General features: G+C 41.2%; 1 protein-coding gene across 1 annotated transcript in view; it reads left to right on the top strand.

The window, feature by feature from the left end:
* Ntn1 (netrin 1) overlaps positions 1-26299 on the top strand; it is a 197874-nt gene that overhangs the window by 14201 nt on the left and 157374 nt on the right. Inside the window, exon 6 of the mRNA XM_010615024.1 lies at positions 1-786. Coding sequence (XP_010613326.1) covers positions 1-786 — 786 coding nt within the window. The remainder of the gene's footprint in view (positions 787-26299) is intronic.

The following is a 26299-nucleotide window of genomic DNA, read 5'->3' as shown; positions in this document are numbered from 1 at the left end:
GCGTGGTGAGCGAGCGCGGCGAGGAGCGGCTGCGCTCGTGCCACCTCTGCAACGCGTCGGACCCCAAGAAGGCGCATCCACCAACCTTCCTCACCGACCTCAACAATCCGCACAACCTGACGTGCTGGCAGTCGGAGAACTTCCTGCAGTTCCCGCACAACGTCACGCTCACACTGTCACTCGGGAAGAAGTTCGAGGTGACCTACGTGAGCCTGCAGTTCTGCTCGCCACGGCCGGAGTCCATGGCCATCTACAAGTCCATGGACTACGGGCGCACGTGGGTGCCCTTCCAGTTCTACTCCACGCAGTGCCGCAAGATGTACAACCGTCCGCACCGTGCGCCCATCACCAAGCAGAACGAGCAGGAGGCCGTGTGCACCGACTCGCACACCGACATGCGCCCGCTCTCCGGCGGCCTCATCGCCTTCAGCACTCTGGACGGGCGGCCCTCGGCGCACGACTTCGACAACTCGCCCGTGCTGCAGGACTGGGTCACAGCCACCGATATCCGTGTGGCCTTCAGCCGCCTGCACACGTTCGGCGACGAGAACGAGGACGACTCGGAGCTGGCGCGCGACTCGTACTTCTATGCTGTGTCCGACTTACAGGTGGGCGGCCGCTGCAAGTGCAATGGCCACGCGGCCCGTTGCGTGCGCGACCGTGACGACAGCCTGGTGTGCGACTGCAGGCACAACACGGCGGGCCCGGAATGCGACCGCTGCAAACCGTTTCACTACGACCGACCCTGGCAGCGCGCCACGGCCCGCGAGGCCAACGAGTGCGTGGGTGAGTGGGGCGCCGCGGCGCGGTGGGTTGGGACGCGGTAAATGGTTCCCAGGCCTCTAAGCGGTAGGTTCTGGGGATCGAAGAAGCAGCCGCGTTGTAAGATTTTAAGTTACAGTAACGTGGCGGTAACCCTAGGAAGCGCGTTCGGGGATATCCAGGACCTGGGAGGGCTGAGAGCAGGGCTCGCGGTGGACGCCCGGGTTTGCGCCCCGTGCCCTTTGCGAAGCCAAGATGCAAGAAGAGAAATGCTGCCGGGAGTTGGGAGTGGGGGTTGGAGAAATTCTGTGGAAACACTTTCATTGCCTCTCTCTCAATTTGGCTGGTCCCTGGGATTTATCTCTATCCCATCCCCCTTTCCTAGGGTTGCAGCTGGGCGCGCGGTTGGGGACCCCGGCCCCGTTCCCAGGAAGTTTCAGCTCCATAACTACAAATCCCTTGGGAGAAGGCAGAGAGCACTCTGCAGTTTGGGGCCAATTCAACATCCGGCAAATATCACTCTTGCACCCTCCATTTGTCTTTTAATGGTTTGAAAAAAAATTCCTTTTCTCTTTTGAACAGCGTGTTTGTGTTAGCAAAAGAAGAGTGATGTGATTTCAATTAATTACTATCTACAGATTACAAAGGAGGGTTCAGTAACTGTTTTAAACTAATTCAATCCTGATCCAAAAAAGGAAGTATAGGAGATTTTTTTTGTTAGCTTCGGGGTTTGGTGAAATGGAACGGTTTTGAATTAACTAAGGGCCCAGCGTCTGGATTTTTAATGGAGTTTTAATTCCTGAAAGAGAAATCTGTCAAAACCGGGCACTAGTGAATAAGCCTGGGTCAGAAATGATGCTATAAAAAGGATACACACATTCTACTTCGCAATTGTACAACTTTGTTGGTGCGGAAATTCTCTGGTCTGGCGTCTATTTGTTACTCCCCACAGAGAAGGAAAGGGAGAGGGAGAGGGAGAGAGGGAGGGGGGGAAGAGAGAGAGAGAGAGAGAGAGAGAGAGAGAAAGTTTTCAGTGTGAGATGTAAATTTCCAAGTCCCCCATAGATTGTAATGAAAATCATTTTAGCCCATCTATGTGCCATTTGGTGAGCATCTTTTGTGAACATATAGCTTTTTCCTCCCCCAACCCCAAACAGCTGCCTGAATCTCTTCAGTTGCTTCACCCTCTGAAGCACGTTGCAGTTTGCTGGTCCCCACAAACACACGTTTTAACGGCTGCTTCTGATTAATTGTGTCATGTTGTTGTCGAATAGTTTGTGCCTCATGACTGTGGATGCAGACTTCTGAGCAAGCGAATGGAAAACATGTCTTGGAGGGTCGGCTCAGTACAGAGGCCCAGGCAGGCGCCCTGGTCTGCAGACGCCTGCGCCTCCTGTTGCACGGAGGAGCCTCCATTTTTACTCATCGTGACTTGCTTTTGCAGATCTAATTGTTCATCCTCATCCTTCAAGAGACAAAACTGGCTTCCAGTTTTAAGAGACTTTTCGGGAGTCTGCAGAGTAGCTACACCCCAACTTAGTGGTCTAGGAGAATAAAGTTCCTTTGATCTGCTCAATTCCCTCAGAAGTGTTGGTTTTTCCCATCTCATCTGCTCCCTTCCTTTCTTCCTTTCTTTTCTTCCTTTTGTGCATAAAAAACCCTTTATTGACATTTAAAGGGATTCCTAGGGTTTTGCTATCAGTTTTTTTGTATATATGTATGAAAGATGACTTGTATGGTCACTAACAGGGCCTAATTGAACAAATGGAAGTGAAAACATTGAAGCAGATGAACTGAATGTCCTGGAAAAATGTTACTGGCTTGAAGATTCATTCCTCTTAGCCTTGGCATTGTTCAGATTCTCACCACCCCCATGTCTCCCTGTCACTTTGGGCCTTGAAGACATAACTTGAATTTCTTACAAGGATAGTTGAGCACTTGAAATAATCTATAGTGTAGGATATTTTGTCTTTCCACCAAAGCACTGTGTACACAAATTGGATTGAACTTTTTTTTTTTTGCCAAATTGAGCAATCAACATATTAACTAGTAATTAGCAAGCTTTTTGGTTCAAAAAGTTTAATTAAGCCTAATAAGTACATAATCTACATGACAAATGATCGGCTAAAGATATTTTTCTGAGTTTTACTGAAGTTATTTTAATTCTGAATAGTTAAAGTATCTTTAAATCTTGTCAGTTATTCAGTCATTTCATTAAAGCAAAACCAATTCAACTCTCTTAAAGATATTTATAGTTTCCTTTTTGAATAGATGTTCAGATTTCTTGTAGATATAACTGGAAACATCAGATTGAAGTTCCCATAAAGTCTTAATTGAAGTCTTAGTGATTTTTCCATCATTCTTTAAAGGAGAAAGCCAGCAAGGACAATTTAGGAGTGATTTACAATTAAAGGTTGAGCTTTTTATGAAAAGGTCCTCTGGTGGAGATATGTAAAAAAATTAGTATTTGACAGGTGTTCTGAGATACTAAGGGATACTGTGCTAGGAAAAAGCATTAATAAACCCTTCAAAAACTAACTTTATCCTATCAGAGACTCAGACCCCCCCACACCCCGTCCCATCTTGTGAATTTCACACTGTTGACACATAAAGTCAAGCTATCCGGACTATTTACCATTAAGGCATAGTAAAGTATATTTTTTCATGTTTCTTTTTCTTTTTCTGTTTTTGGTACCGGGGATCAAATTCAGGACCTTGTCCTTGTGAGGCAAGTGGTGGAACCACTGAGCTCAATCCCTGGCTCTGTAAAGTGTATTTTTTTATTCCCAAAATCAGTCCTGATAAAAATGGGACCCTGTTACTGTGTCATTCTGTTTTTGCCTTTATGAAATAATGAGACATGATTTATAGTGAACTAAAATGGCGTACTTCCCTAGATTAGTCTTCACTTCTCCCTAAAAATATCCCTAGAAATTTAAAACACATTGGGGTTTCTTGACTGAATAGTCTCTCTGCAGAGGGCTGATATACTTACAGATTACTAAGAAATGCACATAGCCTACGTGCTTTCTTTGCTCCAGCGTTCATTTCTGCTGTTATTTCAAGGTCAGTTTTTCTACAGAAAAAACTGTGAACTTTTGTGAAGCCCAATTTTATTTTTAATTCAATTTTGGATTTCTTCTTTGAATAAAAACTCTAGAAACAATATGAAAGACAAGACTATGTATGTCTAAATACCTTCTTCCACCCATATGTATTAGCCACATTCACATGCTTTTATACACATGTGCATTTACATTCTCTGTGTAAAGAAACACCCATGCATGGTGGGGGTGTCTGCATTCAAGGGAAAATGCATGAACAATTTTAAACCACCTGAGTTGCTAGGCCCTTTCCCCCACTTTTCAAAAGCGCATCTGAAGACCATATTGTGTTTCATAAATTATTGACATCAGTTTTAATCAGTGTCCCCCTGACGTTGGAGCTGTGTTAATATTTAGTGCCTGACGAAGCATGCTGTTTAATCTTACTGTGGGGATGTCAGCATGAGCCCGCGCCTAGTTTGTGACAGGTTGAGCTTATGAAAACTCGTTTTGCTACTCATTCTATGGCTTTGCATGGCCCAGCTGTAATCCAAAACCCCCACAAAAGACACCTATGCAAGATGAGCACCATGCTGGGCTGGCCTCCTATGGCCATGGGTACCTGCAACATAATGCTCATAATTGTTTAAACATGGCTTTGAGAAGGGGGGTGTTCTCATGCTGTAAATGGCCCTGGTGCTTGGGCCCACCCTCATCCCTGGCAAATGAGGGAGTTTATATTGAAGGTGTTGCCTCGAGAAATCCGATGCCCTGCTAGAGATCCTTGCAAAATCATAAGGCTAAAATTATTTGATGTCTCGTCCAGAACCTTGTACATAGCTGTGGATGAGTGTATTTTTTAATAGTCATAGTGATTATCATAATTCCTGCCATTATGGTGATTAACCCTTGAGGGCTTATTCTTTGCCAAGCACTCACATTAATTTAGTCATTTAATAATTGTGACTGTGTTAATAATAAACACTATTATTGTCCTTATTTTAGAGATGAGGAAACTTGGTCTAGAGACATTAAAAGCTTTACCTAAACCTCATAGTAGGTGGGGAAGCTAGAACTCTGGTCTGATTTTTGTGCTCTGGTTTAATTGCATTTGCTCTGCTGCCTCTCAGTAGAATGGATGGATAGATGGATGGATGATTGAGTAAATGATTAAATGAATGAATAGCTGTTACCCATCTGTGTATGGAAGAGAAACTGGGTCAACCTGTTACTTCTTGCCAGCACTGGAGGTGGTTCCCTAATTGCGTTGCATTGTATTCTATCACCTTAGTGTTCCATCATACTCAAACGTTGTATACAAGAAGTTTTCCCCTATTTTATCTTAGGCAGTGGGCCTAGGGGGAGCTGGGAGGTAGGACTGTAAGTGAAGAAAGTATAAATACTTTGTTGTGGGTTCTCAGCATCTACAGATGTGGCCAGTGGCCAAGTCTTCATTTCAGAGCATGTGATCCTTCCCAAAGGTAGTAAAGCAGAGCTGGTGATCTAAAAGTCCTCTTTAAGAAGGCTGGGTCTTCTCACCTTCCTTACCATCCCACTGCTTCAAGTGGCCTAAGGCATCACTGCAGTGAGCTTGAGTTGGCAACAAAGGGCTACCATTTATCTGTTGACCACTGGCATCTGGAGTCAGGGTCTTATTAGCACCTGACATAGCAGAGAACCTCAAGGTGAGGAGGCCACTACTCACAGCTCCACCCAGAGAAAGGAGGTAAGTTTGTCAGGGAAGACCTTTTGGGGCTGTTGGTTTGTACATTTATAGGCTTTGCCAGGCTCTCCTTTTGCCCTGCCAGGATTTGTCTGACCTCCTCCTCCTGGAGAAAAATGAGATCCTCAGAAAAGTATTTGAGACTTTATGTCCAGAGTAAATATTGGAAAGGCAGTGGGTTTCAATTCAGATGTTCCCTGGAAGGAATCCCCTCATTTTCTGCTCACAGCTGGTATCGATATTTCCTTCTTGAGATGAGTTGTGCTTTTCATTAAGTAAATTTTTTGTCTTGGGATTAAACCAACATTGTATTCTTAATAGACTTTTATGTTTACACTTCAAAAGTCCACTGGGTTGTTACTCGTGTTATCTTGATGGCTTCTACAGTGTCTGCTATGCACACTGGCTTCACCAAAATAAATGGCTCTCTGGGGAACTGGATTATAAAACAGCCTTATCTGTGGATGCACAAGTACGGATGTTTTGTGAGCCAGTATTTTTTTCTTCCTTTCAGAAGTGATAATCATACCTTGGGTTTCTGCAGTGCCTTTCATTATAGGGAGACGGGAGGTCTCGGAGGGCTTTTGAAATGCTCAGGACTTAAGCCTGATACTTGGAGAGCAATGCACAGCGTTTTGCCTGTTGTCTGGAAGCCCTTGTGGTCTCCACAGTCTCAGGAGGTGTGGCATTGGTTTGGGTGGCCGGGAAACTGCAGAGTTTAGAATGTCATTCCCAGGTGGTTGTCAGGTTACGTCCTGAAGACAGACCACAAACCCCTACTGAGGGCCAGGCATTGCATGAGGTGCAGAATTTCTGTATGCTTTGTTCAATTAATAAGATTGCCACAAGGAACGGAAGCTTTTCAAAAACAGATGTCCCTGCCACCAAAAGGCGGTTTGTACACACACAAGACTAAGTGTGGACAGGCCTTGCCGGGCCCATTGGAGAGAGCAGGGGGTATCAGCAGCGTTTGTTTCCATGGCTGATCACATAAAAGCCGCATCCTATCATCCTATCACTCCAAGGGACAGTTGTTCTAATAGCACTTGGAATAAGTGAGCTGCCTGGGCCAGCCCTCTAGACAGGGACACTTGCCCAGAGCTCTCTGCTGTCCTGAGGCTTGACTGGTATATTGTACTGAATTCCATTTTACATTTCTTGTATTCTTACTCTAAAAATGTATCTCTATTGCAAAGGCAGAAGTAGATTTCAATTTGCCTTTAAAAGATTAAGTTCTTTATGAGTAGGTATGGTGGTAGATGCCTGTAATCTCAGCTACTCAGGGAGCTGAGGCAGGAGTATTGCCTAGACAATTTAATGAGACCTTGTCTCAAAATAGAATTAAAAAGTGGCTGGAGTTGTAGCTCGGTAGTAGAGTGCTTGCCTCGCATGTGAAAGGCCTTGAGTTTAATCCCCAGAACCAGGAAAAGAAAAAAAATTAAGCACCTTATGTAAATTACCCCGTTGACTGATTCTTGGGCTCACTTCTTACCTGTAGAAGTACTGGTTCCTTTCCATCAATCGCTCCTGGGAGGCCTTGGCCAGGTATAGGTTCAGCTCTATCTCTTTTCAGAGCTTTTTTCTCCTAACATTTATGCTCTTGCCCCAAGCCTCATTTTTTGCAGAGGCTGCTACTGGTACTCAGAGCACAAGAGGAGGTCCTGTCTGGGGGGACAGTGTGCTAATAATGGTTTAGGAGTTCCACCAAGGAACGGGAAGGTGAGTCTGCCTTGGTTGTAGTGTCCGGACTGTCCCTGGAGACCCCTGGGCCATCTGCCATTGTTACTTATATACTGGCTACAGTCAGTTAGGTTGAGATGGCTTCATGTTGCAGTGCACTTAAGTACGTAAAGGAGTTCCAGGAGAAACATAGCTCTCTGAGAAGAATAGACTACCAGATTATGTAAAGTGATGGCTTTTCAGAAGTTGAAGTAAGTCTACTGGACAAGAATCTTGAATGCCAGAAGATAATACACTGGGTACATCCCAACATAATCAGTGCCTGACTGGAAGAAGGTGCTAAAAGTCTGTCTCACTGGATGATTCAGGATTAGCCTAGATGAGGTCTCAGCTCCCTGGACACAAGGTCATGTTTTAGTTGGGGCCCCTTCCTGGTTGGTGCTGTGGCTAGCCACAGGCCCTTTTCTGCCTGCAAATAAAGAAAGATTATTGATTATGGTGTCCAATTTTCACACATTCCAGAGGCTTCACACTTAAGTTAGACAATCTGTAGGGCCAAAAGGATCTTTAAAGTGGCTGGCTTTGAAATCTTAGTTCTAAACAACTGAGTCCTAAATGAGGAAATAAGATGGATCTCTTAGTTTCCTGAGGGCTTATGTGTTTTGCTAGATTCCATATTTGACATCCCAGAGTGATGGACACTTCCTGCCTGCTTGATTACAGTGGTCAGGGCTTCTGATTTCATCTGTTCCTGCTTATAGCTGCTGTGGTGAGTACTGTAGTCCCTCTTATCCACAGGGGTATGTTCCAAGATTCCCATAGGAAGCTTGAGACCAAACATAGTACTGATCCCTATCTATACTATGATTTTTCCTATGCATGCGCACCTATGATAAAATTTAACTTATAAATTAAGCATAGTAAAAGATTAACCATGATAATTAAAAACAAAACAGAATGATTATCACACTATACTATAATAAAAGTTGTGTGAATACACTCTCTTTCTCCAAATAGTGTTCTGTGGATCTTAGCGAATTTGGCATGAGACTTTAACTTTCACTTTTTTCTCTTAAAAGAAGCACTTTATGGCTTCTCTTTGGCATATTTTGGCATATCTGCATTCCTAACATCCCTCCTCTTGTACTTTGTGGCCTTCATTGAGAAAAGTGATGGTTACTTGAACCCAAGCAGTGCAATACTGTAGCAGTTGACCCAATAATTGAGATGGCTGCTAAGTGACTAATGGTTAGGTAACATATACTGTGGATACTGTTGGTCAAGGAATAACGCACAACCCAGGCAGGATGGATCAGGACAACTTGAGATTTCATTGTGCTTACTCAGATGCCATTACCCATTTTAAAACTAAGAATTGTTTATTTCTGGGATTTTCCATGTAATATTTATGGGCTGTGATTTACTACAGGTAAATGAAAATGCAGAAAGCGAAACCTGAAAATGGGGGAACTACTGTACCTAGCAAATGTATCACAACTTCTCCATTCTGAAACCAGGGCAGGAAGCACTAATTAATTGTAGCATACTTTTCTCCTAAGTCCAGAAATGATCTTATAGTATTAGAATGTTTCTCAATATAATTTCTTAGGTATCATTACTCTTTAGGCAGAATTAGCCCATGATGTGGAAACTTTGCCGTAACTGGTCTTAGAAGACCTTCCCTGTGTCTGCCTGTCCCCACTCCCTCAGCCTGGATACCTTGTAAGTGGACATTTCTGGAGCATTCACTGTTTAGGTGGCTCTGTCAAGTCTGGGGATGTGAAGAAATATGAAACAGATGCCCTCTCTACAGGTAGAATGGGTTTTTGTGGAGAAAGCATACAGAGGGGAATGCCTGTCCATGAGTGTTACGCGGAGCGCATGGATGTCCCCAGAGGGAGGGGCTATGCAGAATGTCCAGGACCAGGGGAGAAACTGAGGTTCTTGAGGGAAAGCAGGTTTCCGATTTGACTTCCATGCCAGGGAAGCACTAAATTTTAGTCCATATCACAAATACCTCTGGATTTGTTCTGTTTTAGTGGTTTTGTTTTGTTATTTTAAAATTTTATTTTATTGAAATTGAGTCTTAAAAAAAAAAGAAATTGGGTCTTGCTATGTATTCTGAGCTGGCCTTGAATCTACTATGTAGCCCAGGCTGGCCTCGAACTTGCAGCGGTCCTCCTGAGGGCTGGGATTACGGGTGTGCACCCCTATGCCCAGCTTGTAGTGTTTTTGTGTTCTTCCATATGCCAAGAACTTGAGAGACCATAGTTCCCTGAGATGGTCATGTGGTCTTCCTAGAGGGTCATTTGGAAGTTCCCAGGCAGGTCCTCCCAAACCACGTTGGCTTTTGAGACAAAAGATCATTGCTGCTTCATCCTGTCACAGTGTCCAGAGGCCCAGGGCTTCTCTCCCTAAGCTTGTTCCCCCCATTTAAAACTGCATCTGTGTGGTATTGGGGCACAAGGACTCTTCAGAAGCCACTGCCCTCAGCACTCTGCTTACATTAGAGCCGGTGCAAAAAGTGCCGAACAATAACCGTTCCAATCCCAGCATGAAAAAGGAAACACATTGTGTTTACAGATACAGAATTTGGCAACTGAAACATGAAAGTACCTTGGGGTTGAGCAGCCCCTGGGGAGAACTGTTAGACACCCGGCCCCCCTTCCCTCGGCCCTGTGGCCAACTTGTTTTCCTCTCCCTGAAGCCAAACCTCAGAGGTGGGCAGTTGACTGCTGCCAACTCTTTCTTCCCTGACCCAGCTGTCTCACTCTGTGGCTCAGACATGGAGAGAATTCACCATGAGAAAGTGCTTGGCCTTCTGAGCTGTTACGAGGAAGGAAATTGCTTCTCATTCCAAGCCACAGAAATCAAAACGATGTTTTGGGGGACAGATTTGCCTTCGTGGTACCTAGAGATGCTTGTGAAGAAGAGGGATGAGCATTCATGTATATTTCTCACTGTATATTTATCAGTATATTGTTTAACCAAGGGTAGAGAGATATTTTTTTATCACGGATATCTGGAGGAAAATGCGATTCATGTGTAATTGATCCACAGGAACTACTCAGTTTTAAATGAAGGTGAGAGAGCATAATTCTATTTTATATGAATACAAAGACTGTGTAAGAAGAGGTTCCAATGGGAGAAGCCATCTTTGGTCTCAGGTGCTTGCATTTGGGTCCCAGGTCCACCAGGAGTGTGAGCTTGGGTAAATAACCTAAGCTGTCTCCTTTTGCTACCTTGGTGGCTTATGGACCCAGCTCAAGACCACCTTGTGCTGTGCCTTAAGTGGGGGCTTAGAGTACAGGTACAGGAAGGAGGCCCAGAAGCAGATTCTGATCCTAGACTTAGGGCTTTCATCAGCATGCATTTCCATAGTCCCTACTATTACTGTGATCTCTGTCAAACACTTTATAAATATTGCTTCATTGGATTCTCATAAACAGTCTTATGAGGTGGGTTCTATTATTATTATTATTATTATTATTATTATTATTAAGTAAATGTCTTTATGGAGATATGTATGCAGTGTGATACATATGGAGAAAAACACGTAACTCCTGTGTGTTTAATGCAATCACCTGTCACAATGTGCACACACCTGCATAACCAGCACCCACATCAAGAACACACCAGCACCCCAGAAACTTCCCTGCACTCCCTTTATTCATCCTGCATCCCCATTACCCATCATGCATTTGTTTCATTTTTGAATTTTGTGTAAATGAATTATATTCTGACTTCCTTCTTTTTTTGTGTGTGGTGCTGGAGATTAAACCCAGAGCCTTGCACTGGTAGGCAAACTCTCTATCACTGAGCTAAATTTGCATCCCTCCTTATTTTATTTTGAGACAGTGGCTCACCAGATTGCCCAGATTGGCCTCAAACTTGCAATCTTCCTGTCTCACCTTCTCAGATAAGCTGGGATTAGGTGTGTACGCACCTGGCTGGCTTCTTTCTTCTGATATTTCCTTTGTGATTTTTACACATGTGCAGTAGTACTTTATCAGTTTTATGCCTTCCAGAATTCTGTGCTATAAATGTATTGCATAATAGTTCTTCATTCTACATAGGGCAGATATCTAAGGTTTCCCCCCATGTTCTGGCTGTTAAAAATAGCACAGGTGTGATTACACTTGTCCATGTCTTGATGCACATAGGAATCCATTTCTGCCAGGGTGTGTGCAGTTGCTAGGCCCTCAGGGTTAACTGCCTGTTCAGCTTAAGTGTATAATGGTTATATATTTAATAGAAAGTCGCTGTACAAATTTATATTTGTACCCTATTTCACAGGAGAAGAAACTAAAACACGTGATGGAGGTTAAGGTAACTTGTCCAAGGCCACATACCTGGCAAATGGTGGAGATGGAATTAGAATCTAGGCAGCGTGGCTCTGGAATCTTGCTTTTCTCCAGAGTGGGGCTGCGTCTCAGTTTTATTTATTTATTTTTTTGTTTGTTTGTTTTGTTTTTTGATCTGTATATACCTTGTCGAGGGGAGCTGTTCATGCTGAGAAACGGAAGGGACTTAGTGCCTTTTCCTGTACTTCTGGGCCTCAGTTTTCTCCTATAAAATGAAGGACTAGACTACAAAGACCATCTCTGGCCCCGATACTCTGCATTCTAGGCATCATTCACCTTCTGGAGCTCTTTTCCCTCTGCGTTCTCCATCCTGCCTCATTCTGTGCTCACCTAGAAGCAGGTCTACAACTTGATGTGTTTTCCTCCCCTCCACTTCCAGTTGGAGTTCCCTCAAAAGACTGCACAGGCCCTCTTTGGGCTGCCTTGCAAGCCTGCTGGCAGTTTCACTGCGCCTCACCACCTTGTTCCTCCCATGGGCTGGGAGGGGATGATGTGGGGCCTGTTTCTTCCTTGCCCTCCCCAGTGTCAGCTAGCCAGTTTTCTCTCCAACTTGTGTGTTCAGCTAGATGTGTTTACAAAAATATCTAGCATTGGGTATCGAGCCCTGACATAGAGAAATAAAATATTTCCAGAAAGCCCCCTAAAGCCCCTCCCAAATACCCTTGCCCCAAGGGTAGCCACCATTTTTTTTTCATACCAGATATTGAACTCAGGTCCTTGTGCTTGCGAGGCAGGTGAGGTAGCCACCATTTTGACTCATCACACCATAGACTGAGTTTTGCCTGTTTTTGAACTTTACATAAATGAAATCAGACTGTATGTTCTCTTCAATATCTGACTTCTTTTGCTCAACATTATTCCCTATAAATGTCTGCAACGTAATTTATCCTATGGCCCTTGTTAGTTTGATGGATGATCTCAGCTTCTTGGGGGTACTAATCCTCCTGCTTGTTTGACTGCTGACCTTTGCTCATGGTGAATTATTTCCTTATGTATTTTATACATCCTGACTAGGAGCGTGTCTTTATATGGGACTTTGTGGAAATCCTCCTGGTCTTAGTTATGGAAATGCCCCTATCCTGTGCATTTGCATCAGTTCTGCCAAACATTCTAGAGGTATTGGACTGGAGGCACTCTTTCCATTAATTAATCATCTTGGAAATTCTTCATTTGATATAATGAGTATACACTTGGTCTCCAGACTTCCCCAGATGTGGGGTTTCATTCTTATTCACAACCTACTTTTTTTTTTTTTTCATTTACTTAAACCTTTGGGTGGAGACAAAGTTTTCCTGTTATCTTAGGCTGGTGGATAAAACTCTGTAGTTCTCCTTTAGCTCTGTGTATTTGGAAGATGTAGGTTTTTGTCACCTGGATTGCTGCTACAGTCATCCCTTTTCCCCACTGGTCTTTTCCCAGCACGGCAGCCAGAGACAATTGCCTGTGTATCAGCTCCCTGCACTCTCAGAGGAAACTACCATAGCTGCAGAGCCTGCCTAATCTAGTCCCTGCTTCTCTTTGTACCATCTCCTAGCACTGTCCCTCTTGCTTGCTCTGTTCCAGCCCTCAGATATCCTGGCTATAACACTCTGAGGAGGCATACTTCTTCCAGTCTTGGTACTGGCGCTCACCTGTGGGCAGCAAATATGGCTGCATGTCAAATCTTAGATTAAATAGCACTTTTTAGTGTGTGTGTGGTAGTAGGAATTGAACTGAGGACTTTTTCACTGACCTCCGTTTTATTCATTTGTCTACTTGTTTGTTTGTCTGTTTGTTTACTGGGGATTACACCGAGGGCCTTTGCACTGAGCTAAATCCCCAACCCTTCATTGTTATTTCACAACAGGGTTTTGCTAAACTGCTCAGGTGGGGTTTGAACTTGTGATCTCTTGCCGCAGCCTCTCTACAGTGCTGGGTTTATAGGTGTGCACCACCATGCCTGGCTAAATATTACTTCTTTAGGAGGCTTGCCCTGACTCACTTACTTTTTTTTTTTTTGGTACAGGGGATTGAACTTGGGTCCTTGAGCTTGCAAGGCAGGCCACCGAACCGGTGAGCTAAATCCCCGGCCCCTTGACTCACTTAGTATTGACAAGAGCTCCCCAATTTATGTCCGTCTCTTTCCCTCATACATGCACACTCACACACATATACATACACGTGTGTACACACAAACACTTGTGAGATCACTCTTATCCTGCCCAACTTAACTTCTGTTTTGGTGACGTGTACCGCTTTTTAACATACCGTTTAATTTACTTATTTTTCGGGTTCTTCATTGTCTCTCCATCCTTCCACTTGTTTGAATATAAATTTATGTGAGGTCAGAGATCCTGATCTGTTTTGTTCACAAGGGGTCTGGTATAAATAGAAGCTCATTAAATATTTGACAAAAGAAAGAATGCAGAGCTCTCATTTGCAGGGCTCATCTCCTGTCTGCGTGTGAGTGCTGAAACCCACACCGAAAGACATCCAGCCTCTCTGTAGGTCTAATGACCAACCTTTCTGTGCCCTCATCTCTCTTCTCTTTACCCTGTCTACTCTCACTTCATGATCATCTTGGATCTTGATATTTCTCTGAATATTGTGGCTTTCAGATTCTTCTTTCCTCTAGCACCTCAGGATTTCCTTTATTGTTTTTATGAGATCTGCTATACATTGAGTATTTTAAAAAATTACATATCATCTAGTATTTCTAGATGTTTTCAGTGGTAGGGGTTCTGTATTATCTCAGCTGTCAGAGCTTGAAGTCATATATTTTTAATTTTTTTACCCATCTGGAATTACTTGGGACATATGGTGTGAGGTAAGGATATCCTTGTTTTTTTTTTTGTTTTTTTTTTTTTTTTTTTTTTTTTTTTTGCTCACCAAGTATTTAGCCAGTTACTCAGTGAAAACCATTGAAAAATATTCTTCTTCATTGATTTGAGATCTTAAATTTATTAAATGGTCAAGTATTATATGAACTTGGATGTAGTTTTTGAATTTTCCATTTTGTTTCACAAGTCTATTTCTCTGTCACTTTCTATCTGGAGAGTTAGTATGCTTCAATATCTGGTATGTTTTGTATTCACTCATTTATTCTTTTCCAGTTCTCATTGCTATTTTTTTTTCTTTTGGCTTTTTGAGACAGGGACTTGCTGTATAGTTCAGGCTGCCCTTGAACTCACAGTGTAGACCAGGCTGGCCTTGAACTTGTGATGATCCTCCTGCTTCAACCTCCTCCGGCCTCAGCATCCTGAGTGCTAGGATTATAAACATGCATGACCATGCCTGGCTCTCATTACTATTCTTGCCTATTTATTAATTGGCTTTAGATGAGTTTGTCAGGTTTTATTACAAATGCCATTGGTAATTTGAAGGCAGTATTTTGTGTGTGTGTGTGTGTGTGTGTGTGTGTGTGTGTGGTATCAGGGATTGAACTCAGGACCTTGCACTTACCTATGGTGTGGTTCCACTGAGCTACATCCCTGGCCCCTGACAGCACTATTGTTAGCATGAACTTAGTGATAGTTGATAACTTTTATATTTTTAGATTGTAACTAACAACATGAGCATTGTGTATAATGATTTGATTCTCAGAAGTATAAGCCTGGACAAATCATAAACTGCACTTTGTTTTTGTCTTTGATTCTTCCAGATGAATTTTAAAAACAAATTTATTGAGGGCCAGGGTTTTAGTTCAGTGGTTCCACCACCTGCCTCGTAAGCGCAAGGTCCCAAGTTCAATCCCTGGTACTAAAAAAAAAGAAAACAAGATTTATTGAGATGTAATTGGCATGCAAAAAATTGCACATGTTTAAAGAGTATAATTTGATAGACTTGATACCTATTTAACTATTGCTATGATTTATATCTAGATGCCCCTACAAAACCGTGCTCATAGGTGCAGCTTTTGGGAGGAGTTTGGCTCATAGGGGTGTGATACTCATCAGTAGATCAGGCCACTGATGAGTTTGTAACTGAATGTGACTTAGGAAGTGAAGCCTGAATGGAGGATATGGGTCACTAGGGTGTGGTCTGGAAGGGTCTATCTCCTTCCTCCCCTCTCGATCTCTCTGCTTCTTGCCTGTCATGCCTTAAGCAAACTTCTGCCATGATGCTCTGCCTTGGAACCAGTTGACTGTGGACAGGAACCTCTTCAAACTGTGAGCCAGAGTAACCTCTTCTTTAATTTACGTATGTTGGGTATTGTGTCTGTGGGATGAAAAAGTAACTAAGACACCTATGAGACTGTCACCACAATCAAGATAAAGAATATATTGGGTTTGGAATGTGGCTCAGTAGTAGAGAGCTTGCCTAGCATTTGTGGAACCTAAGTTCAATTTCAGTGCCTTAAAATTACCACATCAAAAAATAATCCATCAGCCCAAAATGTTTCCTAATGTTTCTTGGTGATCCTTCCTGTACCTTCCCACTATTATAAGCCTTCTGTCATTGTATATTAGTTTGACTTTCCTAGAGTTTTACATAAATAGAATCATATAGTTTTTATTTTTGTATCTGGCTTGTTTCATTTTGCATTATTTGGGTTATTTGTTCATCCATGATGCATGTGACTGATAATCCGTTATGTGCATATACCATGATTTGTTTACTTCCCTGCTGTTGGATATTCAAGTTGTTTTCAGTTTTTGGCTATTACAGATAAAGTAATGGTGAACATTTCTGTGTAAGTCTTCACACAAACACATGCCTTTATCTCTTTTGGGTAAATTCCTGAGACTGGACTGGTTAAATGCCATAGATGTCTGATTAACTTTGTAAGAAATAGCCAGACTGTTTTCCAAATATTTTTACTACTGTACCTTTATACCAGCAATGCATGAGTGTTCTAGCTTCTTCAGTTCCATTTAACTGCCATCATTTGATATGGCCAGTCTTTTTTATTTTACTCACTCTAATAGATGTATAGTAGATAGTTTATAATTTTTAGTCTGAAAATCAGAAGCATAGAATGTCTCCATTTACTTGTGTCTTCTTTTATGTCCTTCACTAGTTTATAAATTTGTTTATATAATTGAACTTGGGACCTTGTGCACACTAGGTAAGTGCTGTCACTGAGCTATATATATCCCCAGTCCCTGTGATTGCAGCCCACAGTTTTATTGAACTCTTAAAAGTAGTTCTCATAGTATTTTTAGTTAATTCTGTTATTTTGGACTTTAGCTATAAGCCACAAATCATGAATGCTTTAGCTCTTCTTTCCTGATCCTTGAATCTTTTATTTATTTTTCTTGTCTTACTGCATTGGCCAGAATTTCAAGTAATGATCCATAATAATAGTAAGTGCAACATTGTCTCGGTCCTGATTGAAGTGAGAAAATTTCTAGAGTTTCATCATTGAATATGTTGTTTTCAAAGAGATATTCCTTATTGTATTCAATAGAGAAGACTATATCTGAGGTACTGGGAAATTTGCTCTTTTTATATTTTTTCATACGAGAATATGTAGAATGTTAATCCTTTACATATAAATCAAAATAATCATACAGTTTTTCTTTTTTCTTTTTTTGAGAGAATCTTGCTTTGTAGTTTAGGCTGACTTGAACTCACAGAGTAACTCAAGCTGGCCTCAAACTCATGCCAAACCTCCTGCCTCAGTCTCCCAAGTGCTGAGATTATAGGCATGCTCCACCATTCATGGCAAAATAACCATACAGTTTTCCTGCTTTGACTGTTAGCATATTGATTTCTTCTTCTTCCTCCTCCTCCTCTTCCTCTTCCTCCTCCTCCTCCTTTTTCCTCTTCTTCTTCCTTTTTTTTTTTTTTTTTTTTGGTACCAGGGATTGAACTCAGAAACTTGTGCTTGTGAGGCAGACAGAGGTAACACTGAGCTAAATCCCCGACCCTAGCATATTGATTTCTGAGATATAATTCAAACATCATACAATTCACCTATGGAAAATATACTATTCAGTGGTTTTTAGTGTGGTGCAACCATCATTAAAATTAATTTTAGAGGCTGGGGATTTAGTGGTTCTGCCACCTGCCTCACAAGCACAAGGACCCAAGTTTGATCCCCAGTACCCCCCAAATTGATTTTAGAACATTTTTGTCATCCTCAAAAGGAACTTTGTATCCTTTAGCAGTCACTTCCCATTCCCCACTCTTGCCTGGGCAGACAGTTTATTTTTCAGTGTGATAGATTTGCCTATTCTACAATTCCTATGAATAGAATTATACAACGCATATCCGTTTGTGGCTAACCTCTTTCAATTATTGTCATGTTTTTATGATTCACCCACATTGTAGTACTTATCAGTGCTTTACTCTTTTTTGTGGTTAAATAAATATTGCATTGTATGAAAATACCAAATTTTACGCATTCATCAATTGATGGACATTTGAATTGTTTTCAGTTTTTGGTTATTGTGATTAATGCTGCTGTGATCATTGGTGTACAGGTTTTTTTGTGAGGACATGTACTTTTATTTCTTTAGGAATGGAATTACTAGGTCATACGGGAACTCTTGTGGTTTTTTGAAGGAACTGGCAGACTGATTTCTCAGCAGCTGCACCATTTCATGTTTCCACCAGCACCATGTGAGGATTCCAGTTTTCCCATATCCTCATCAAAACTTAATATATGTGTCTTTTTAACGATAGTCATTCTGATAAGTATGAAATGGAATCTTACTATGGTTTCATAATTGCCTAAGTTTGAATAAAATTCTTGGAATGTTGGTGATTCTATTTGGTGATGTATGTTCTTTAATTTTTATTTTACATTTTTATATTTAAGTTCAAAAGTGATATTTCTCTGAACATCTCTGTCTGTCTGTCTGTTTATTTATTTATTTCTTGGTACGGGGATTGAACTTGGGACCTTGCACTTGCAAGGCAGGCCGGGGAACCACTGAGCTAAATCCCTGGCCCTCTGTTCTTATATTAATCTTTATATCAAAGCTGTTCTAGGTTTATAAAATGAAGTATGGAGTTTCTATTCTTTTAGGTGTTCTGGAGTAGTTTAAGTAGCATGAGAAATAGCTGGTCCTTGTAGACTTGCTAGAATTAGCCCAGCTGGGCCCTTCCATTTTTGTAAATAGTTATTTGATAACCATTTCAATTTATTCCATGCTTGCATGTTTATTCAGGAATTTTCAACTGCTTTGTGGAGTCAAATTTAGTAATTTATTTTCCAAGAAAATAATCTTTACCAAGATTTTCATTTTTTAAGCAAAGAGTTATTTATGGCAATCACTGAAAGTATATTAAAAATTTCCATATGTGGTGGTTTCATCTTTCTAATTTCTAATAGCAGACATTTATTCTCAATCTTTGCCTTGATTTATTTACTTTCTGGATATTTGTGAAAGTGATAATAATAATTGATCATATTTATTGAACACTAACTATGTGCTAGGTCCTGGGCTAAGTACCTTGGGTACATTGTTTAATTAAAAGAAAACCTTTCCAATTCTGTGAATTAATACTATGATTCTCATTTTTAAAAAGGTTGAGTGATTATGATATGTAACTTGCCTAAAATTACACAGCTATGAAACCCAGAGGTGGGATTCAAACAGGATCTGTCTGCTCTTAAAGCTGCTTACTATTTGAGGCTCTTGCTTGTTTTTGAAAACTTGTTTTTCTAATTCTTAAATTTTCTGTCTTTACTAATTTTTTGGCTTGTTATCCTCTTAGTTTTTTGGTTCAGTGCTCAAATTCAACTAATACTATTTTCTTATTACAGTTTAGCAACAAAATCAGATAAGGCAATGACTTTTCCTCTCTAGAATAGCTTTGACTACCCTGGGATTTGGCTCAGTGGTTCCAGTGTCTACCTTGCAAGCACAAGGACCCAAATTTGATCCCAATACCAAAAAAAAAAAGAACCATCAAAAAAACAATAACTTTGACCACATTAGGATGTGTATTGTCGGTGTTAAAAACAGTGACTATTATCTCTACTGTTTTGATATTCTTTTTGTTCCTGTAGTTATTTGCAAATTGGTTTTTGTTGTTGTTGTTGTTGTTGTTTGTTTGTTTGGTACTGGGACCGAACTCTGGAGTCTGCGCTTGCGAGGCAGGTGGCGGAACCACTGAGCTAAATCCCCGGCCCACAAGTTGATTTTTAATTTCCAAATTAGGTCCTTAACAAAATATTTTATGAAAGTTAATCACCAATTTATTGCAGCTGATACTTGTTTGTTTGTTTTTTTAGAATAGTGTCTCATATGTAAGATAACCTATGTAATGTTCCATGGATGACTAAAAATTACTCTTTTTTTTTTTTTTTTTTTTTTTCCATACCAGGGATCGAACTCTGGACCTTGAGCTTACAAGGCAGGCAGCATAACTACTGAGCTAAATCCCCGGCCCCCCAAAAACCTCTTTTTAGTGTACAGAATTTAACATTTTTGTTAAATCAGCTCTTTTGTGACAATATTGTTTGGAAAGTCTATATCCTTGCTTGTTTTAGCCTGCTTGGCTAAACACATTAGTGGAGGACTTTAACATATAATTCTTGATCTTTAACAAATTAATTGATATAGTCATTTAGCCTTTTGAAATTAAATATGTGAAAGCATGTAAAGCAATTGGGTACAAAGTAAAAGCAGAGGGTCACAAAATAATATTAAAAAGTGGAGTTCAGAGCAAAATGAATTATGCATTAAGTTGGAGGTTGTTGTTGTTTGTGTGTGTGTGTGTGTGTGTGTGTGTGTGTGTGTGTGTGTGTGTGTTGGTAATTGAACCTAAGGCCTCACATACAATAAGCATATTCTCTACCACTGGGTTATACTCCAGCCCAAAGCCAGTTATCTTCCATTGACACTTCAGAAAGTGCACTGTACCATGAACTTGAATGGAGTATGATGTGAGCCTCGGTCTCAATGCAAAGAGGGAATTGGACAGATGACTTCCTAGTCCCTTCCTGGACTCACATTCTATGATGATGGGTTTGGGGGGTTCATTACTAAGTATTTCCAGGGAAAGAAGTAACTGAGAATAAGAATTAGAAGCAAAGGAAAAGGACAAGATGATGATTCCTTGCCTGAAGCTGGAGCAGTTTGAGCTGACAGCTGGGGCTGAGTTTATTGCTTTGGCTCATTCTTGTCTTTACATGAGCATCTGCCTCATTGCCTTTTGGCCTGGCAAAGGAGTTTTGCAGAAATACAAGCAAGCCTGCAAGGACAAGATGGTGAGACCACAAGGACTCGCTACCATAGGGTGCCACCTCCTGTAATAAAATATGACCCCAAATGGCTTGGTTTGGCTCTGAAAATACCAGCTTCCTGGAGCTGTCAGCTCTCAGGAAGAACATTTCCATAGACAACTTCCTACAGGAATGGGCAGGCTACCCAGCTTCACGCCTGCCTCTGTTTCTCCTCTTGCCAAGGGGTGATTAAATCATGGAAGAAACATGGATGCTAAAGAGAGAAGTATGTTTCACAGAATACCAGAAGCATGAGAAAGGCTGAAAAATCAATGAACTAAGTACTTAATTTAAGAAACTGGGGAAAAGTTTAACAGAACAAATCACGAGAAAAAAGGATAGTAGGTACATGGAAGAGATAAAAACAAGAGGAAAAGTCACTGAACTAAAAAAACAAATATTCAACAGAGAAAATCAGCCAAATCCAGAGTGGGTTGTTTGGAAAGACTAATAAAAATAAGCAAATATCTGGAAAGACTGGTCAAGAAGAAAAAGAGGAGACACAAATAAACAACATTAGGAATGAAAAAGAAACATCAATAGAGATCCAGCAAAGACTGAAAGAAAACAGTGCTAGAAGTGTAGCTCAGTGGTAGAACATTTGCCTAGCATATGCAAGGTCTGAGTTCAATCCCCAGCAGCACCCTCCCCAAAAGAATAATTGCTACTATGAAAAACTTTATGCTACTAATATATTTAAAAAATATAACCTCCACATTATCTTTACCAAACCCTTGGAAAGTTTTCTGTAGATAGGTCCATAGACCACATGCGTCAAAATCCTTTGTAAAGGGTATGGTGGTGCACATCTGTATTCACAGCACTTGGGAGGCTGAAGCAGGAAGATCCCTATGAGTTTGAGGCCAGCCTGGACTCAAAAAACAAAGCAAAACAGCCACAAAAATTCCTTTATGGAAACAAAAAACAGGTAAGTTGAATTTTATCTTAGTTTTAAGATTGATGTGGTGGCATGTATACTGGCACTCTGAGAACTGAGACAGGAGAATCACAAGTTTAAGCCCAGCCTGGGCAATTTAATGACTTAACAAAACTCTATTTCAAAACAAATGTTTTTTTTTTGTTGTTTTTTTTGTTTTTTTTGAGACAGGGTCTCACTTTGTAGTTGAGAGTGACCTGGAACTCACTATGTATCCCAGGCTGGCCTCGAACTCACAGCAATCCTCCTGCCTCAGCCTCCTGAGTGCTGGGATTGCAGGCGTGAGCCACCACACCTGGTTTAACTCAAAATTTTTTTCAAAGGTTAGGGATGTAGCTCATTGTGACATCCCTAGTTACCCCCCGCATCAAATTTTTTTAAAAGGCTTGTGCTTCGGAGGGCAATATCAAGAAAATGAAAAAGCAACCCACAGAATGGGAGAAATTATTTGCAAATCATAACTGATAAAGGTTCAGAATGAAAAGACAACCCACAGAATAGAAGAAAATATTTGCATATCATATCTGATGAAGGGTTTAGAATGAAAAGACAACCCATAGAATGGGAGAAAATATTTGCAAATCATATCTGATGAAGGTGTAGAATATATAAAAATAAATACATAAATAAGTCTTACAACTGAACATTATAAAGACATTCCAACTTAACAACAGGCAAAGGACTTGAGTAGCTATTTCTCCAAAGAAGATGTACAGATAACCAATATGAAAAGATGCTGAAGATGATTAGCCTTGAGGGCAATGCAGATCAAAATCACAGTGAGTTACTACCTTGTACCCACGAGAATGGCTTTAATCAGAAGGACAGATAATAGCAAGCATTGTTGAAGATGTGGAGAAATTGCAACCCTCACACATTGCAATTTAGTGGGAATGTAAAGTGACGCACCAATTTTTGAAAGTATTTCCTCCAAAAGTTAAACACAGAGTTATATGACCCACCAATGCCAAAACTCCTAGGGATATTCCTAAGAGAAGCACAAATGTAAAGCCACTCAATAACCTGTTTATAAATGTTCATAAAAGTGTCATTCATAATACCTGTAGCTAAAATATTGCTATCATCTAAGTGTTCACCAGCTAATGAGTGGATAACTGAAACATGGTGTACTCTATTATTCAGCCATAAAAAGGAATGGAGCACTGATACATTCTGAGATGTGGTTGTACCTTGAAAGCATGATACTAACTGAAGCAAGTCACAAACAAATAGTCACATCTTAGGTAATCCTACGTATATGAGGAATTCAGAATGGACAAATCCGTAGAGACCAAAGCAGACTAATTATAGCCAAAGACCAAGGGGAACAGTGAATGGGGAGTGGCTGCTGATGGGTATGAGTTTCTATTTGGGGCAGTGAAAATACGATACTAGAATTAGATAGTGGTAAAGCACAACCTTGTGAATATGCTAAGAGAAAACCATGGAATCCTTCCCTTCCCTCCTCTCCCCTGCCCTACCTCCCTTCCCCTTCCTTTCCCTCCCTTCCCCCTCTTCCTTCCTTTTTTCCCTTGGTGCCAGGGATCAAACCCAGGGGATCAAACCCAGGGTGTCACATATGCTAGGCAGTCGCTGTGCCATTGAGCTAAACCCTGGAATTATATACTTTCATTGTAGCTTGGGTAACCCAGTGAGACCCTGTTTCAAAATAAAAGTCAACAAATAAATGAAAAGAGTTGCTGATGATAAAGCTTAGTGTGAGGACCTGTTTCAATTCTCCATACCAAAAAAAAAAAAAAAAATTATATGACATGTGAACCATAGATGAATTTTTAAAAACCGAGCCCTGTGAGGGATTGGGAAATAGTTAATAAAATATATATTTCTGAGCCCTCTTTCTATCTTAATGAAGTCAGATCTCTGGGTGTGGGGCCTAGAAATCTGCTTGTTGGTGAGTGCTTTCGATAAAACGAACGCACACAGAGTTTTAACAGTCACTGTTTACTTTTCCTTTCAGAAGAATTGCAGGCAATAAACGTAGAGAGATGAATACAGAAAGTCACCATTTGTTGGAGAGTTCCCTGGAATGGTAGTTACAGACAAGAATCATGAGGTCTGCTAAAGTTATTGAGTGCAAAGCCAGGTGTTTGGCACACGCCTATAAACCCAGCACTCCGGGAGGCTGAGTCTGAAGGGTATCAAGTTCAAGTCCAGCCTGGACAACTTAGTGATTTAGTGAAACCCTCTCTCAAGATATAAAATTAAAAAAAGGATTGGGGTGCAGCTCAGTGCAAAGGCTCTGCATTCACTCCTTAGTACCACAAAAAGAAAAAAAAAAGGTAATGGGTAAAAAAATGATGAGAAGTAGGGTCTTCACGTAGTACTATTCAGAGCATCTTCCTGTGGTTATAATAAAAGGAAAAAAAGAATACAGTGACCAGAATTAACATCACCAGTAACAGGACATCCTGACTCTGTGTGCCATCTGATCGGATGCGCTGAGAATGACACTGCATGGCTTCGGTGGGATTCTTGCTAAAAATACATGACTTGAGTTTAATCATGAAGAAACAACGGATAATCCCAAGAGAGAGACACTCTAGAAAATAACTGGAAAGCACTCTTCAGGAGGATCAGGGTCCTTCAAGACTGACAAACTGTCCCAGACTAAAGCAGACCAGGGAGATGTGAAACATATATGCAAGGTAAGAGTCTGGATTGAATCCATCCTGGGCCGGAAAAGGACCTAAGTGGGGACAGTTGGTGAAATTTGATGAAGTTTGCAGATCAGATAAATAGTATTGTATCAGTTTCAATTCCTTGGTGTTGATCATCTTAGGATGAGTCAGGTAATGTTTGGGGAAGCTGAGTAAAGGATACACAGAAATTTTTTGAACCATTTTGCAGATTTTGGTAAAGTCTAAAATTACTTCAAGTTGAAACTTTTTTTAAAAAAAAGTCACTATCCTCAAGTGTCATGAATCCCAGTTTGAAAGCCTTGTGTGTAGTGGGGAGATCTTGGGTTTTGGAGTCATACGAGCCTTAGCTGGATTCTAGCTCCATTGAGTACTAGCTGGAACAGAAATCTTTCTTCGCCTCAGTTTCCTCGTGTGTAAAATGGGAGCAATCATATCTGTAACCTGGAATCATTGGACATAGGAAATGCGAAATGTAAAATGCTAAATGGAGCCTGAAAATAAATGCCAGTCCTCCCCAGCCGTCCAAGCACTCAAACATTGCCAGCGCTTCAGTTCCAGTCCCGCCTCGCCTCGGAGCGAGAGAATGAATCCTCTCTTCTGGGCTGTTTGAGCTGGCAAGGAGCCGTCTTGGCCCCCCTGGGCTAGTAGCTGGGAAAAGGTGCATCCCAGGAGATGAGGGATTCTGAGCAAACTTAAGATGGGGAAGTGGCCCTGGCAAGGGCAGAGAGTACCATGGGGGCCCCTGGAAGCAGGCTGGCCTAGGAGTTTTCTCACAGGCTCTGCTTGGCAGGCTGCTTAAAGTTAACACCAACTTCAAACAAAAAGAGTTTTTAGACACAAAAGACAGCTCAACCTGGCTGGTGCCAGGCCTGGCTTGGCATTTGAGTACAAAAATCCACCTTCTCAGAGCTTGTAGAGAAGCCAGCCCATCTCGGGTAGCTCTCCTGCCCCCATTCCAGGAATGCCAAGGACCTTCCTCAGAGCTCTCCTCTGGCTACTTCATTGCTGACCCTGGACCTATTATTCATCGGAAGTAGATCCAAGCCAGTGCATCCGGGGCCTGTATTCTGCTGATAGTTGAGGTTGCACTACAGGCCCAGGGCTGGTGGGCCTGGCACCTGTCTTTAGTTTCTCTCCACTTTGAAGTGTGTGGCTGTGTGTGGGGGGTGATTTCTTACTGATTATTTCCCCTAGCTTTATTGAGGTATTATTGACAAATAAAATTACAGATGTTACTGGGCATGGTATCACACACTTGTGATCCCAGTCCTCTGGAGACTGAAACAAGAGGGTTACAAGTTCAACACCAGCCTAGGCTACATAGTGAGGCCTTATTTCAATCAAGCCAAACCAAAACAAAATAAAAAGACCATATGTTTACCAAATATACCATATTTTGATATACATAAACAGTTTGTTCTCTGTATCAGCAAGCAGATTGAAAATATTAACAAAATAACCTGAACATGTACAGACCTTTCTTCTTGTTGCTATTCCCTAAACAGTACAATACAACAACTATTAACATAGTATTTACATTGTTTTAGGTGTTATAAGTAATCTAGAGATGATTTAAAGTGTATGGGAGAGGGCCGGGGATTTAGCTCAGTGTTCCACTGCCTGCCTGGCAAGCGTAAGGTCCTGAGTTTGATCCCTGGTACCAAAAAAAAAAAAAAGAAAGAAAGAAAGAAAGAAAAATGTAAAATATATGGGAGAATGTACCTAGGTTCTATGCAAATATTATGCCATTTTATGCAAGGGCCTTGTGCATCCATAGATTTTGGTATGCATGATGGGATCCTGGAACCAGTCCCCTGTAGATACTGAGGAACTACTGTATTTTATTTTCCCCAGCTTTACTGGGGTATAATTGGCAAGTAAAAATTGTAGATACTTAAGATATACCCACGAGATATATATGTGTGTATATATAGATAGATAGATATAGATGTTTATATCTACCTATATA

This window comes from Fukomys damarensis, unplaced genomic scaffold, assembly GCF_012274545.1.
Source record: "Fukomys damarensis isolate Sample0158 unplaced genomic scaffold, DMR_v1.0_HiC HiC_scaffold_13, whole genome shotgun sequence".
Classification (NCBI taxonomy): domain Eukaryota; kingdom Metazoa; phylum Chordata; class Mammalia; order Rodentia; family Bathyergidae; genus Fukomys; species Fukomys damarensis.
This window is presented reverse-complemented; position numbering and strand designations above follow the sequence as displayed.